We start from the raw sequence: 14,838 nt of genomic DNA on the forward strand, positions 1-14,838 counted from the left end.
CCCCATGAAAGCCAAAAGACACTGATTCCAGTCCCTGGATCATTTCTAGGCCAGGGGAGTAGGGGAACTGGCCTTCTTATACTGACACCTGTCCAAGGTGCCCTCCCCAAGAGGAAGGTCACCATTTTTTTCACTGGGGTCGCCTCGCTGATAATAGTACTTATCTTGTTGATTGTCATAAAGACAAATAATACTTGGTAAATGTTTAATAAATAATGATGATGATGACAGCAATTAATCCTTTTTTGGGCAGGGTCACCCCATTCAGTGGAGATGGAAGCATTGCCTCTGGTTTCAGGACTCCTATGGACAAGGGACATAGCAGGGCTGGGTGACCTCTTGGGCAGAGGACTCAGCATGGGTCTCTAGTGTTCCAGGTGCTGAGCTCCCTGCTGGAGGTGGTGCTGAGCTCCCTCCTGGAGATGGTGCTGGGTGACTTGGGGAGGCGCAGAGTCTAGGACTCACCTGGACACAGCAGTTGTCGGCATCCCCGTCTGCCCTGGGGGCCAGCCCCTGCAGCGGGCCCTCAAGGCCCCGACAATCCTCCCGTACTGGACGCTTGCGGTTCACAACCTTGAGGGGCTGGAGATGGTTAGGAGCAGGTGAGGGCCCACTGGGCAGGGAGCTGTGCATGGGTTGGGGGAGCCCCTCCTCCTGGGAGGAAGGGCTGAGGCTAGACGGAACAGGGCATGAACTTCAGGCAGTAGCGAAAAATGCTGGGAGCAGTAGGGGAGGCCCGGGCACTCACCACCGCTTGGTACTTGCTGGTTTGGCCCTGGGGTGCAGGCTCACGGGGAGCACTCTGCTCCGCCAGGATCTCTGCACTGGATAGGAACTCGCTCAGCTTTTGCACACTGCAGAAAAGCACAGAGACACCCCCACCCCTGCCAGGGGCAGAGGGGAGGAAAGAAGAAGAAGGGGCAGCCTGAGAGAGCAGCTCTGAGAAGGTACAGGTCCTGAGATGTGTCCTCCATGCAGCTAAGACTGGAGGGAGGAACAGAACAGTGGGCATCCTCATGTCCCTGAGGTTAGAAGTGTGACAGACAGGGTTTGTTAGGATTGAGAAGTGGGCTGGAATAGACTGCTACCATTGGGGGGTGTGGGTTAGAGGTGAGATTGGTTAGTTTTAGAGTTAGTTTAATATTAACATCAGTTAGTCTAGGTTAATCAGACTTAAGGATGGCTGGTGTTGGGCTTTATTAGTTACTGTTGGAGTTATGGTTGGTCAATGTTAAGGTTAGTTAGCATTCAGATTGGTTATTAATAACTATAGCTAATATTGGTGGCACAGTGGTTAAGCGCTCTGCAGCGAACCGAAAGGTTGGCTGTTGGAACGCACCAGGCATTCTGGCGAAGAAAGATGTGGCAGTCTGTTTCCATAAAGATTACAGCCTTGGGAACTCTATGGGGTGGTTCTACTCTGTCCGACAAGGTCAATATGAGTCAGAATTGATTCAATAGCAAAAGGCTTTTTTTTTTTTGGAATATTGTTTGATCCTGTATGCCAGGCACTGTGTTAACTACTTTATAAACATCATATAATTTAATTCTCGTAACAATCTGGTAGGGGAGGTGTTATTAGCCCTAAATCATCAAGAACGCTGTTTTCTCCCTGGGAAATTTTCCTGTGGACCCAGAGGAGACACCAGAAGCTTTACCCTTACTGTTCCTTCTCTCCCATCCCTGGGTTTGTGGAAGCTGTCTGGAGGAGTTAGAGAGATAACTGTTTATAATCCCCCTTTTCTCCTTTTTGCTGAATGTTCAATAGGTCTTGGGCCAAACAACCCCCACACCCTAATCCTCAAGGCAAGAACAGCCTAGGACTCCAGTCAGGCCCCTGGTCCCTGCTCTGTGGCCTCCCTTTCCTGCGGGAGAAGACTGCAAGGCTCCCAATATCTGCCTCCAGTGTCCCCCCCCACCCCCGGCACTCTCGCAATAGCTGGTGACTGGGAAGGGTGACGATGGCCCTCATCTCCTGGGGTACAGCTTCAGGTGTGTCCTGCACCCCACCGTCACCTAAAGTCTAATCGCCGTCATTAAAAAGGCCTCAGCTACCCTGGTGTTTCTGATTCCTGGAAATGTGTGCATATGGAAATGATTCTGGATCAGCTAAAAAGGTTTCTGACAGGTGCAGCATCCTTGACTCTGTGGTGTCTACACAGAATCAGAGGGCTTGGTGGGAGAAGGGTGATCATTAGATGTCACTAGGCTATGGCCACTAAAAGTGGGGCCACTGGAAATGGGAGCTACTCTCTCTCCAGTCAGCTGCTCCCCGGTCAGATATTCCTTTGATCACAATTCTGCTGAGTTATGTCCCCTTCCATCCTTGAGTGCCTGCTACAGCTTCCTCATACAAGCTTCCCCTTCCATCAGCTACTTCATTCCAGCAGCTACTCTTTCTTGCCAGATGCCTGAGACCAGTCATGATCCTATGAGACAGGGGTGTCACCTTTCTCAAGGCTAAGGGGGGCTTGGGAACAGAGGACATTTTTTACTGTCTGGTCCCATTGGCAATGGTAAGGGCATAGCCAGTTCTCCCCGAGGCATGACAGGCCCTTGCTTTCAAAGAGCTATTTAAGAGGCCCAAAGGACATCTTTACTCTCCAGGTATGGCATTCCCCAGGCAAAGCCTCAGCCCTCTACCTTCAAGTTTTCATTTCAAGAGGGTAATGCCTCTGGGAAAAGTGGCGGAGTCACCACTGGGAGCTGGAGCCTGGAAGGGGGGGCTCCTCCTAGAGCTGAGGGCCAGTTGGAGACATGATCTGCAGGTGCTTGGGGGAAGCAGCTTCATTGACCAGGGCTGTGAAGGCTCTGGGACCCGTGGAAAGAACAGGGGATGGTCAGCCTGGAGAAGACAAGAGCCAATGAATACCTGAGAAACTGTCATGTTGGGGGGCAAGGAGTGCGTTCATTCTGGGTGGTTCTGGAAGGTGGGAGTAGGACCAATGGATAGAAATTTTCAGAGGCCAATTTTGGCTCAACATTAATTTTCTTTTTTTGGTTTCCTGACAGTGAGTCCCCTATCCTGGGAGGTGACAGTTAATTCCTTATCCTTGGAGGTATGTAAGCAAGTTGGGTAGCCCCTTCTGAAGGATGATGTGGAGGGAAGCTGCATATGGCCTATATCCCTCTGACCAACCACAACCAGCTTCAGTGAGGCCACCCAAATCAATGGAGAGGCATGTCCTGGGACCAAACAGCTGTTGATCCAGTGGTCACGAGAGCAAGCCCTAGGGTTGACACATGAGCTGCCTGTCCAGTGCCCTTACTCAGACGCTCCTCTCACCTGACTAGAGCTTTGACCGTGGACCGGACCACACTGGACAGCAGGAACAGCGGCGTGACCAGGATGTGGAAGAGGGAGAGGGAGGCGAAGGCCACCGAGGGCGAGAAGTCGGCCTCCTTAAAGAAGCTGACGTGGCCCACAAAGGTCTGTGGACAGAGGCACAAAGGAGGTAGGGGGTGTGTCAGGGCGTGGGCCTGCATCCTACACTGGAAACACAGCCTCGGGGAAGGAAGCGACAGGGCTGGGGAGGACCTCAGGGGACCTTCTGGTTAGAGGCACCTTCATTATGGAAATGTCTCTAGGGAGCTCAGGACTTCAGGCTGGAGGGAGGGGGCTGCTCTCTCTCTGACCCGGCCCCTCCTTACCAGGAATGACCAGGGAGGAGCTGCCCTTCCTCAGGTAGCAGCCTGAGTGCTTACTTCTCCAGCTCTCAGCGTGGGGGTGGGGGGTGGAGGGGAGGAATGTAAACACAGTAATTACGAAACTACCTTCTCTTCGTGCCTGCCCCCTGGCTACCTGGCCTCGCCAGTTCAGTGGCCGCTGTAACCCAGAGTTTCCCAGAGAGCTAAGCCCATAAATCATGTTGAAAGTGAATTCCCAGGCATGGTAGATCAGGGACTCTGGCTCCAGGGGAAATAAATGCACCTTTTTAAAGAACTGCAGCCATCAGGGAAGCCAGGGATGGGAGCTCTGGGTGAGGGGGCTGCAGGTACATGGGGGCACAGCCCTTCTGTAGGGGCACTACCTGCCCTACTGCTGAGCTCACACACAGCTTTCATCAAAGTCACTTCAGAAAACCACCACCATGATATTTAATGACATGGAGAATTGTTTCCGGCATATTCTTAAATGTAAAAAGCAGGTTATAAACCTGCAGGTGCAGCACAATCCTATTTCTGTAGAAATGACATATCATAGGCCTTAAAAAGACTGGAGAGAAACACAGTAAGGATATTACCAGTGAGATTATGGGTGAGTTTAATTTTCTTTGTGTTTTTCTGAATTTCCCAACATTACAACAATAAACATATTTTGCTTTTGTAATTAAAACTTTTGATAGCTATTTTTTTTAAGCAAAACTTAATTTCTCTAAATATTAAGGCTTGGCTCTCTCAGGCCTGGAAGCAGAGTCCCCTGTCTGCCCAGAGGAGGGGAGGGACCCACTCTGTATATAGATTTCCAATCGCTCACCCTATTTTTGGCCCTGCTGCTAAGCCTAAAGGAGCCCTGGTGGTGCTGTGAAAGTGCTCAGCTGCTAACCGAAAGGTCAGTGGTTCGAACCCACCATCCACTCCTCAGGAGAAAGATGTGACAGTCTGCTTCTGTAAAGATTTATAGCCTTGGAAACAGGGGCAGTTCTATTATGTCCTACAGGGTCGTTATGAATTGGAATCGACTCAATGGTAGTGGGTTTTTTGGGTTTGCTGAGCCTATCTTCCAAGGTGCCTGAGCAGAAAGGCCAAACCCTGCGTGGCCCTCACTACAGACATCCCACCATCACCGCCAGCCAGGACGCAGAGAAAGGGGTCCCACTTACGATGAGGACGGCTGCAATGGGGATTGCCGTGTTCATGAAAACTGTGGAGGAAGCACAGGGAGAGTTTAGCCAGAGGAATGAGACAGCTAAAAACGAAGAGTTGGAGGCAGTCCAACTATGGAAGCCTCTCCCCAGCCTACAGGCTGACACTGGCGTAGGGAAGGGGCAGAACTCTAGCCCTGTGGCACCTCTAGTTCCTTACCCTGTTTCCCTCAGGACTCTTGTCCCACAGGCCCTCGCCTCTGTTTCTGAGACTTAAGCCTTTAGATAAAGGCTTAAATGTACTTATTTTGCTCCATGTGGACAGGGTGAGGGAAGCCCCACGGGAAAGTGATGGGAGAAGGAATGGAGAGCTGGCTGCCTGTAGTCAATAATAAAGTCAGCAGGGTGTGTTTCTGGGGCATCATGCTGCTACCCCTTCCTCTGTCTTTGGCTTCTGCATCCTCCCTAGCCAGGTCTCTCTGAGGCTTAGAGGTTTCTTAATCTCCAGTGGCTCTTGAGAAGGATTTCAAAGTCATTTGTACTTAGGTATTAGTGACTAAGGACAGTCTTAAGCAGGACCTCCCTCTGATCTAAGGCTTAGAGGCCATGCCCAGGGCAGCTGGTCTTGGCTGGGTCACATAATCAAAGACAAACCACCAAGGGTCACAGGAGGGGTGTCACAATTATCTGGTGCTGCTCTAACAGAAATACCACAGGTGGATGGCTTTAACAAAGAGAAATTTATGCTATCACAGTTTAGGAGGCTAGAAGTCTGAATTCAGAGCCTCAGCTCCAGGGGAAGGCTTTCTCTCTCTGTCGGCTCTGGGGGAAGGTCCTTGTCATCAATCTTCCCCTGGTCTAGAATCATCTCAGTGCAGGGATCCTGGGTCCAAAGGATGCGCTACGCTGCCGGCTCTGCTTTCTTGGTGGTAGGAGATCCCTCTGTCTCTCTGCTTCCTTCTCTCTTTTATATCAAAAAAGAGATTGACTCAAAATACAACCTAATGTAGATTGAGTCCTGCCTTATTAACATAACTGACTCTAATTCTGCCTCATTAACATCATAGAGGTTAGGATTTACAACACATAGGAAAATCATATCAGATGACAAAATGGTGGACAATCACACAACACTAGGAATCATGGCCTAGCCAAATTGACACACATTTTTGGGTGACACAATTCAATCCATAACAAGGGGTATCTAATTAGTCTCATTTTGCTGCAACAGAAGCCCCCTCCTTATTCTGCTAAAAGTGTGGTCTTCAGACCCTTCACTGGGACCCCAGAGATCAAAGAGAACTGGACTAAAAGTCAGAGAAGGGGGAAATCCCTGTTGCTTATAAGCTGTGTAAGGTAATTTACCTTCTCTGTGCCTCTGTTTCCTCACGGGATTTCTATAAACGTGTACTTGTTTATACACCTGGGCTGTTTGTTCCAAGAGCAGAGGAGATACTGTAGGTGACAGGCTCCTTGAGCCCTGTGTTGGCCAAATATCAGACCTCACATGCTACGAGGTTAGTCCTGCTCCACAGGGTCACCTCTGCTCTGGCCCAGGGTATGAGATGCCAGAGAGAACACTGGCCCCAAGCCTGAAGTCCCATGCAGGGGCTCCAGGGAGTAAGCAGTAACCATCTCAGCTGTCACCTTTCCATTTCATCCTTCTGCCTTCCATGAACCTCTTCCAAGCCAGCTCAGAAAGAAGCCTGGTTCTGCAATTAGCCAAATTAAAGCGGAAGAAGCTGGGAGCCAGAGACAGAGGACTCAGCCTGGGCATATGACCTGTATCTAATAAGTGGCAAAGTCTGACACTCTAAAGAAGTCCAGATGGTCAACAGGATTCCAAGAAGCTACTGCCCACTTATTCCAAGAATCCTGCATCAGCTAATGCATACACAGTGTACCCTGGAGATGTGACCTTAACCTCAAGGAGACCCAAATGGGTGAAAGAGACCTGGCCCCTGCCCTCTGGGGGCTCCCAGTCTAAGGAAGGAGACAGGAAGCATGCTCCCAGGAGCCCCTGATATGATGGGGAGACAGGAAGCACGCCCCTAAGGAGTTCCTAAGCAGATAGGAGAGACATTGTCCCCATCTTTGGGAGATTCCTAATCTGATAGGGGAGACATGGCCGAGCGCTTGGGACTCTGAGAACCTCTCTGACCATTGGGTTTTTAATCAACATCAGTATCACACATGACTGTGCTTTAAGTGCCCTGTCTGATGAAGGCTGGATGGTCTCCAGGTGCCCACCGCAATGCCACAGCCCCTCTCTCAGGGTCCCCAGCAGGGGGCAGTGTAAGCATTCTTAGTTTTACCCAGATCTGGGCCATAGGACGGAGCCCTGGTGGCTTAGTGAAGAGATTGGCTGCTGACCAAAAGGTCAGCAGTTCAAATCCACCAGGCGCTCCTTGGAAACCCTATGGAGCAGTTCTACTCTGTCCTACAGGGTTGCTGTGAGTCAGCATTGACTTGACAGCAACAGATTTGGGCCATAGGACATAGCCAGCAGCATGTTCATCACTGTCTGGGAAGTGAGGAGTGAGGGGAGGAGGACCTCATCTGGCCTGGGCCCTTGACCATCACTAACCCTATAGCTCTAAACATGTGGTAGCCTTGCCCCTTCGGTGCCGGGCCAGTTATTCCAGACAGCTCCCTCAGGGTGGGGGCCTCTCTTCTGCCCCTCCCCTTCCGTCCCTATCCCTATAAATTACCACTGAGGGAGGACTCAAGCTAGAGGAGATGTCTACACATCACTCTTCAGCCCCTTGCCCCAGGCCAAGATCCCTCCCACAGGGTCTGGGGCTCCACTCCCAGCTACAAAATAAGATCAGAGATGTAGTGTAAATTGCTACTGCTTGCTTGGAAAGCAGTCTGGTGCTTTGTAGCTAGAGCCACACAGAAGTTCAGACCTTCTGACCCTGTAATCCCTCCCCTGGGAATTTATCCCAAATAATCATTCAACAGAAGCACAAAGCCATGGTCAAGATGGTGTTAGCTGTCGCATTATCTGTCACATCAAAACAAAACCACCACCACCACCACAAATCACCCAAAACTAAATAAATGAGGAAAGCCAAAAGGAGGGGCTGTTTTAGTAAAGGATGGCCCATCAACTCTAGAGGAGATTTTGTAGTCAGAAAATGTATCATAATTGACATTTTATTCTACGGCATGTTTTCCCTGGTCCTGATTTTTTTTTTAAATTTCTATTTTTCTATTTTATTGTATTTACTCTTGTAGCTGCCTGAACTCCTTTGACGAATGAGGCTAAAAATAAATTAAAAAATGAACATTCTGAAGCTGATGCAGCAACACGGAGAATGCTTACAATTTTTGCCCTGTTCTGGCTGTTGTATGGAGATGCTAAAGAACAAAATGTAATTTTCCATTTCCCTCACCCTCTCCTGGAAGGACAGCCTTTGCGTATGGGGTTCTAAGACTCCTTCCCAGTGATATTTGGAGGGAGGGGCGGAATCTACAGCTGCTTGTGTTTCAGAGGCCTCTCTGGAGACACCCCCCCAACCCACCAGGCCCTGGGGTGGATGTGGCTGGGACGCAGGATGGGAGTGCCGGAGCCTGGGGAGCCCAGGGATGCTGTAGGTGCTGGTATCTCTCTGAGCCCAGCAGACACCCTTGCACTCTAGCTGGGGGAGGGGGAGGGGAAGGAAGGTAGCTGGGTGTCCATTTGTCATGGGTTAGACTCCTGCTTTCCAGAACCACATGAGGCCCTATAAGCTTCTAAGGTGGTGGAAGCATGGGAAATAAGACCAAGAATAGATTTTTCTCCAACTTTGGTGGGGGTTGGCTGACTCAACTTGATTTGATTTGGGGGAGAAAAGAAATGATCATGACAGTGCTCAAATCTTGAATGTTACGGAGGAAGAAATACTGGTTAAATAACATTAAGTGAAAACAGAAGATTACAAAATGATGCGTGTAACTGTGATGGCAATTATGGAAAATTCAGCGGCATGTAGGCAGGACTGAAAGGCAACCTCTATAAAAGGGAAAGATCTTTTGTAATGGTGTAAAATATGGATAGTGGTTTTTTCTGCCAAAAAAAAAAAAAAAAAAAATCCTTTAGGCCTTATTCATTCCAGAATTATTTTTTGAAGGTCTACCCTGCTCCAGGCACTATGCTAGGTGCTAGGGGTGCAATGGTGAACAATTGTGTCAGCTTCTCATAAACACCTTGCTCCCCAAAACAAAATAGCAAACTAAAGAAACAAAACCAAAGCAGGGCCCAAACACCAGCTCTCCCTGGCTTTTCCCAGGGAATGTTGCCTGACCTCATGGGTCACAATAATACTAGGAGCTCTTCATTTCCAAAGCAGTGATAAGTATTTTATAAGCCCTGTGTCAGGAAGACAAAGCTGGCTGTTTGTGCCTCTGGTTAACTTCGGCTTTGCCACCTCCCTGGGCCTAACTGCAAGTTGCACCTGCAGGAGTGCATGGGGCTACTCCCCATTCAGTCTGAGAGCCCACAAAATCAACAGAAGGAAAGCAGGTGAATGGTGCATCTGTTGCTTTCTGCAGAGGAGGTGGCACTGATTTCTGCCTCGTTAACTGATGAATCTTCCTAGCTCTCCCTAAGTCACCCTCCCTCCCAAACCAGGCCAGGACATGCAAAGCAACCCACTGTGGCCACACCAACTGGCAGAAGAATTTCAGGAAGCTGGAGAAGGAAAGGGGACCAGGTCATGAGGTCACCTTGTCCCTCTACACTGGCTGTTCTGAGCTGGGATCTCCAGCAGGGAGGACAGCAGAGAATAAGACTTATAAGGAATATCAAGACCCTGGGTTGTGGAGAGGGGCAGGTGCTGGGTCCCCTGTGAATGGGTTCACTAGCACCACCCTACCCCCACCCCCCGTGCAACTGATGGCAGAGTTGGTTATTTGTCTGTTTGCTATTTTTAGGACAGAGTGTGAACCCAGTCACGTTCATCCAAGGAGGTCCCGCCTGCCTGACTTGGTTTCAGACCTGGGCTGGGAAGGGAGGGAAGACCCCTAACCTGTGGAAGAGATGGTGAAACACATCTTTGCCTAATTTAAACTCCTTCAATGGTTCCTCTGGCCCTCAGGATAACAACCAAGGGACTGAACACAGTGCACACAGTCGTGCATGATCTGGTCTAGTCTTTACCCTCTTTACACTGAATTATGTTTAAGTCTTGAACACACCATCATCTTTCTCACCTCTAGGCCTCAGTGACTGTTGTTTCTTATCCCTGGAACACTCTTCCCCCATGTGGATAACTTGTCATCATCCTTCGGTGCTCACTAATAGGTTTCACCTCTGACAAGGCTTCCCTGCCACCCATTACCCTGACTAGGATGGGGACAACTCCTCTGGGTGCCCAGAATACCCATTCTGTCCCTATCACTCATAACACCATTGATATCACTTGCTTGATTATCTGGCTTCCCAACTAAACTGTAAGCAACCTTTGGGCAGGAATCGACATGTCTTCTCACCACTGCATTCTCAATGCTGAGCAGAGGGCCTGGCACATAGTAAGTGCTCAGCAGATATTTGTTAAATAAGTGAATGGAAGAAACGAAACAGGTCTTGGCCAGCTGACTATCACAACAGAGAAAGTGGAGCAGCTGCAACTGACCCTGTGGCTCTGACCACATGCACAGCTCCTGCTCATGGGCTCCATCTCCCACAGGACTGGGAGGTCAAAGCCCCTTCCCACCTCCTCTAACCCTCAGGGCTCAGTAAGGCCTGGCACAGGAAAAGGGCTCCAGATTGGATGCTGCACAAAAGACAGCAGGAACTGGTAGCTTGCCAGTTGGTTGACTGGTAGGGCCTGGGATGCCTTCATCACCTCTGCAGAGCTTGTCCTCAAAGACAGGCCCAGTTGGACACCTGGGGTTATGCTGCTTCTGCAATGAAATAAGAATTGAACTGACTTCTAAGCGGGAGTGACCACAGCATTTGCCTCCATCTTTTTTCCATGGATTCTTCTACTCATGACAGTCCTTCCTGCCTATCTTGCAAGGTGCAGTTCAAGCCTCCTCTAGCATGCAGCTCTGTGTGAACTCCCAGTCCAAACAGGCCTCTTTCTTCTCTGTTCTCTGCCATTTACAGGCTGAGGGACCCTAATGAGTCATTTCGCCTCACTGGGCCTCAGTCGTCTCTGCTGTGAAGTGGGGACCATAGAGATACACACCTCACAAAGTTGTTAGGAGGAGTAACTGCAATCAGGCTTGCTAGGCAGCCAGCACAGAGCTGGCCACACAGCTTAGCACTCCCTGTCACCACAGTTCTATATATGTTAGTTCTGACTTCTCAGCTAGAGGATAAACTCCGTGAGAACAGGCAGCACATCTTATCATCTCTTGCTTTCACAAGGCTGGGCACACGGAAGGGGCTCACTCAACACCCACTGAGTAACATAATCTCTGTGTTTCTCCAAGAGGAAATGCTGATTCTGGATTTTGATGTCCGGGGAATGGTACCGTTTCCTTTGTCAATGCCCTGCCCCACCCTGCACCAGCTCAGGGCTCCAAACACAGGGAGCTCTCAGTGATACTGATGCGAGACCATCAGATAAAGTGTCAGAGATAATCTTGCCTGCCTGACAGCTGGACAGCTGGTCACCACATGGGTGACCGGGCTGAAGTCCCCGCAGGCTTCACCAGGACGGCCCCATCAGGAAATGTGACTCCAGGGCTCCTCTGCGGTGCCAGCACCCCATGGCTGGCGCCAGGGGAGAGAACCAGAGATACCCCATTACCTCAAGTCTAATGACCCGTGTCTTGATCCCTGGTAACTGACAGCAGGAGGCAGGAAGTCCAGGAGGAGGTAAATGAAAATGCACTCAAGGTATGGTATATGCCTATAGCCGGAGGTGCCCCCCACCCTGCCAACCTGTCTCTCTCCCCCTCCCACTGCTGACTAACAAAAAGAAACATATCCTGGAAAGGGCAAACACACTGAGCAAACAGCACTTGGCTTTCATACCTCTCCCTGAGGGCTCTTCCCTTTCCCTTCCCTGCTCCCCTCTTCCAGGGACCAAGCTGAGCTGCTCTGTTTATCCCTCTGGATTGCTGAGTCCTGGACATGTGAGGAGCCCTGGGCAGGGCCCTGCATGGCTCCAGGGTCCTCACCCCTTCCAGAGTTACCTCAGGTCTTGATGACATGAAATCTCTTTTCTCTAGGTCTTCCTGGCCCCAGGTCCTTCAAAAAGTCATGGGGTGGGGTGGGGGCAGAGGGAGAGCAAGACTTGCAAAGAATGTCCAGACTCTAGGTTGAGGAGAGGGAGAGGTGCTGAGTGCCCTGCAAATGGGATTCATTAGCACCACCTGAGGCTAGTCTTAGGCGGGCTCCATGGGACAAAGAGCACCTACTAAATAGGTCTCAGTGGACTAGCCTGGGGACCTAGGCATCTATAATGCTGTTTACATAGGAAAACATGTCCAAGGTTGCAGTTTGGAACACAGGAAATAAGTGTACATATCCTAGGAGCAGCCAAAGTAGCTGCTACCTGCCCTCATCTACATGACCGAAGGCTACCCCCAATTTGCTGCCTGCGGTGTTAGGCATCTAGGGGACCCAGTGCCCCCACTTTCCTTGCTGCTTCTCTTCCCTCTCTCCCACTAAAGCAATGGTGAGCCCACCCTCCCTCACCCTGCTGTGCTATTGCTGGGAGAGGAAATCCTCTGTCTGTGAGGGTAAGGCCTCCCCCTCCTCAGCAGCTGTTCCCACTGACAGGGTATCTGGAAACCAGGTGTCTGTAACTCAGGGTCTGTATACAAGTATGAGGTTACTGTTAATACAGCTAGCCCCTAGGGGAGCTGACAGATAAAAAGTTGACTAGGGCGTAGGGCTGGGTACACTGGTTTCTCTGAGCTCCCCAGATGTTCCTCTCCAATTTCTCATGTCTTATGGAGTACTCCGAGGGTGCTGGAAGGCTCTGAGCACCACTGAGTCAGAGATGAGGGTAAAGGGGGGATGCCAGGACCTTGAGCAGTGTCTGGGTGAGGAATCGAGGAAGCAGGCTGCCTGCCATGCTCCCAGCCCCATTTTGAGAAACTAGGGCCCCAGCAGGACTTTCTGCATAAAGACCTCATGGCTCATGTGTATTGAATGGACCTCCCCACAATGCCTGGCCACACTCTGGCTGAAGCCTAGGGCACCATGGTCTGGCTGGACACAGAGAGAACAGACACCTGGTGTGCTCAGTGCAAGCCCTGCCTCTGAGAATCCTCATATTGGATGGTGGCAACCCGACCCCACCAGACCCTCTTTCTTGGGCAACATGAATGTCAGGAACACACAGATGACCTGAGCAACTGCCTCATTCTCCATAAAGTTTGTTGTACATGCCAATCTGGGAGACACTTCCCAGTACATCCGCCACTATTGTCCCACCACCTGCCACTCCCACGAGTGTGTCTCTTCCCAGCACACCAAAAAAGCTGGAATTCAGCTAGGAGAGGTGGTCAGTAGTGTCCATCCCTCCTAGTTTCCTTCTCTGTTTCCCACTCCCACTCCTGTCAGAGCCCATTCTAGCTTGTATCGCTCCTACTAAGAGAAAACAGCCCAAAAACAGTGCCCCATGATCCCCTGAGTTTTCTTCACCCTACATAGGTTCCCAGCTCTTTGTGGAAAATATCACAAGGCCAGGATTTAAGAGAATCCAGAGGATCTAGTTTGAGCTATGCTACTAACTTACTGAGTGACCTCAGGAAGATGCCCCCCTCTGGGTCTCAATTTTTCATCTGTAAAATAAGGGGGCTGGACTGGATTTATAGTTCTCAAATCATATTCCCACCAAAATTCCAGTGTTCTTTGAGCTGGACTGAGGTGTTCCATTGCTAAAACGAAGGACAATAGTTCTCCCAAGTTGCAGAAAACATTTTCCATTTACCTCTTCTTTTCACATTCTGTGTAATTTCCACAGACCTATCTTCTAATTCACAAATTCTCTCTTCAGCTATGTTAATTTGTTTAACCTGCACACTGAGCTGTTTTCTGTTTCCATTCTTTTCCTCCCCAGGGGCTTCCACTTGGCCCATCCCACCATAATGACTCTTAAACTGCCCAAGTCAGAGAAATAGCGTAAGATCTGTCAGTTGCTAAATATATACAATCCCAATTACACACTTGGGAAGTAACTACCATGAGTTGGGTCTATTGAGCCACTACACCGACTGTGAGATTGACTGAGATAAACCAAGGCCAGAACTCCATTGATCACCTGACTTTCATAAGCCCCCTCTCTAATCAGGGGACCATTGTCCACTGAATTAATTTCAATAACTAAAATTTTCATTTCTAGAACTTCTTTTGGTTGTCTGTTCCCCTCCATACTTTCCTGTTTTGCCTTGTTGGTTTCATACCTTCTTCTAGCTCTTTATTTTATGTATGCTTATTTTATTATCTCTTTCAGATTATTCTATTATCTCCAGCTATCGAGGTACATATTCTCCTATTTTTTTGCACTTATCTACTCTCATTCTTGGTGGTATATTTTCTCTTGTGAATTTTTATTTATTATTAGCTCATCATTCAACAGGATGTTTGCCATGGGAGTCTCATGTTCTCTGCAGAGTTGTCTTAATGTGTTGTCTGCTGGAACGCTACGAGTTTTACCAGTTTTGATCTTTTTTTTGTTTGTTTTTCCCTCGTTTCTTGGCTTGGGGTTCCCAAACCACATGAATAGTATAAATTTAGTCTCTACACCTCTGAGTACCTTAAGCTTGGGCTATTGATTTTTAAGGACAACTTTTTTACTTCCTATGGCCCCCAGGTAGATGGCAGCTTCCTTGTAATTTCCCCAGGGCAGTGGCAGCTCAGTCTGACGTATGAGAATTTGAAACTATTGTTATTTATTTGTTTACTGCTGCCTCTCTGTAACCTATCAGTTCCTTGAGGAATGGGACCTCAGGTTTCCTTCTTATCACTGCACCCTGAGGACCAGCACACTGCAGACACATAGCAGGCCCTCAGTACATATTTGCTGGATAAATGAAGGAAGAATACGGTGATTTCTGGGGCTGTGCTACCAGAGCCAGTTTGATC

At 49.4% G+C, this 14,838-nt stretch overlaps 1 protein-coding gene across 3 annotated transcripts in view; it reads right to left on the reverse strand.

Annotated features, from left to right (window-relative positions):
- Nucleotides 1-14,838, reverse strand: part of ABCC8 (ATP binding cassette subfamily C member 8) — an 84,940-nt gene that overhangs the window by 34,986 nt on the left and 35,116 nt on the right. For 2 of the 3 annotated variants that reach the window (XM_004369685.2, XM_012557090.1), the window contains exons 11-14: nucleotides 4,824-4,864; nucleotides 3,287-3,432; nucleotides 749-854; nucleotides 466-582 (exon numbers count right to left, since the gene is read on the reverse strand). In XM_004369685.2, coding sequence (XP_004369742.1) covers nucleotides 466-582; nucleotides 749-854; nucleotides 3,287-3,432; nucleotides 4,824-4,864 — 410 coding nt within the window. Of the gene's footprint in view, nucleotides 1-465; nucleotides 655-748; nucleotides 855-3,286; nucleotides 3,433-4,823; nucleotides 4,865-14,838 lie in introns of all 3 variants that reach the window. The other variant, XM_023736635.1, reaches the window with a different exon arrangement.

Source organism: Trichechus manatus, unplaced genomic scaffold (genome assembly GCF_000243295.1).
Source record: "Trichechus manatus latirostris isolate Lorelei unplaced genomic scaffold, TriManLat1.0 scaffold00006, whole genome shotgun sequence".
NCBI classification, from domain to species: domain Eukaryota; kingdom Metazoa; phylum Chordata; class Mammalia; order Sirenia; family Trichechidae; genus Trichechus; species Trichechus manatus.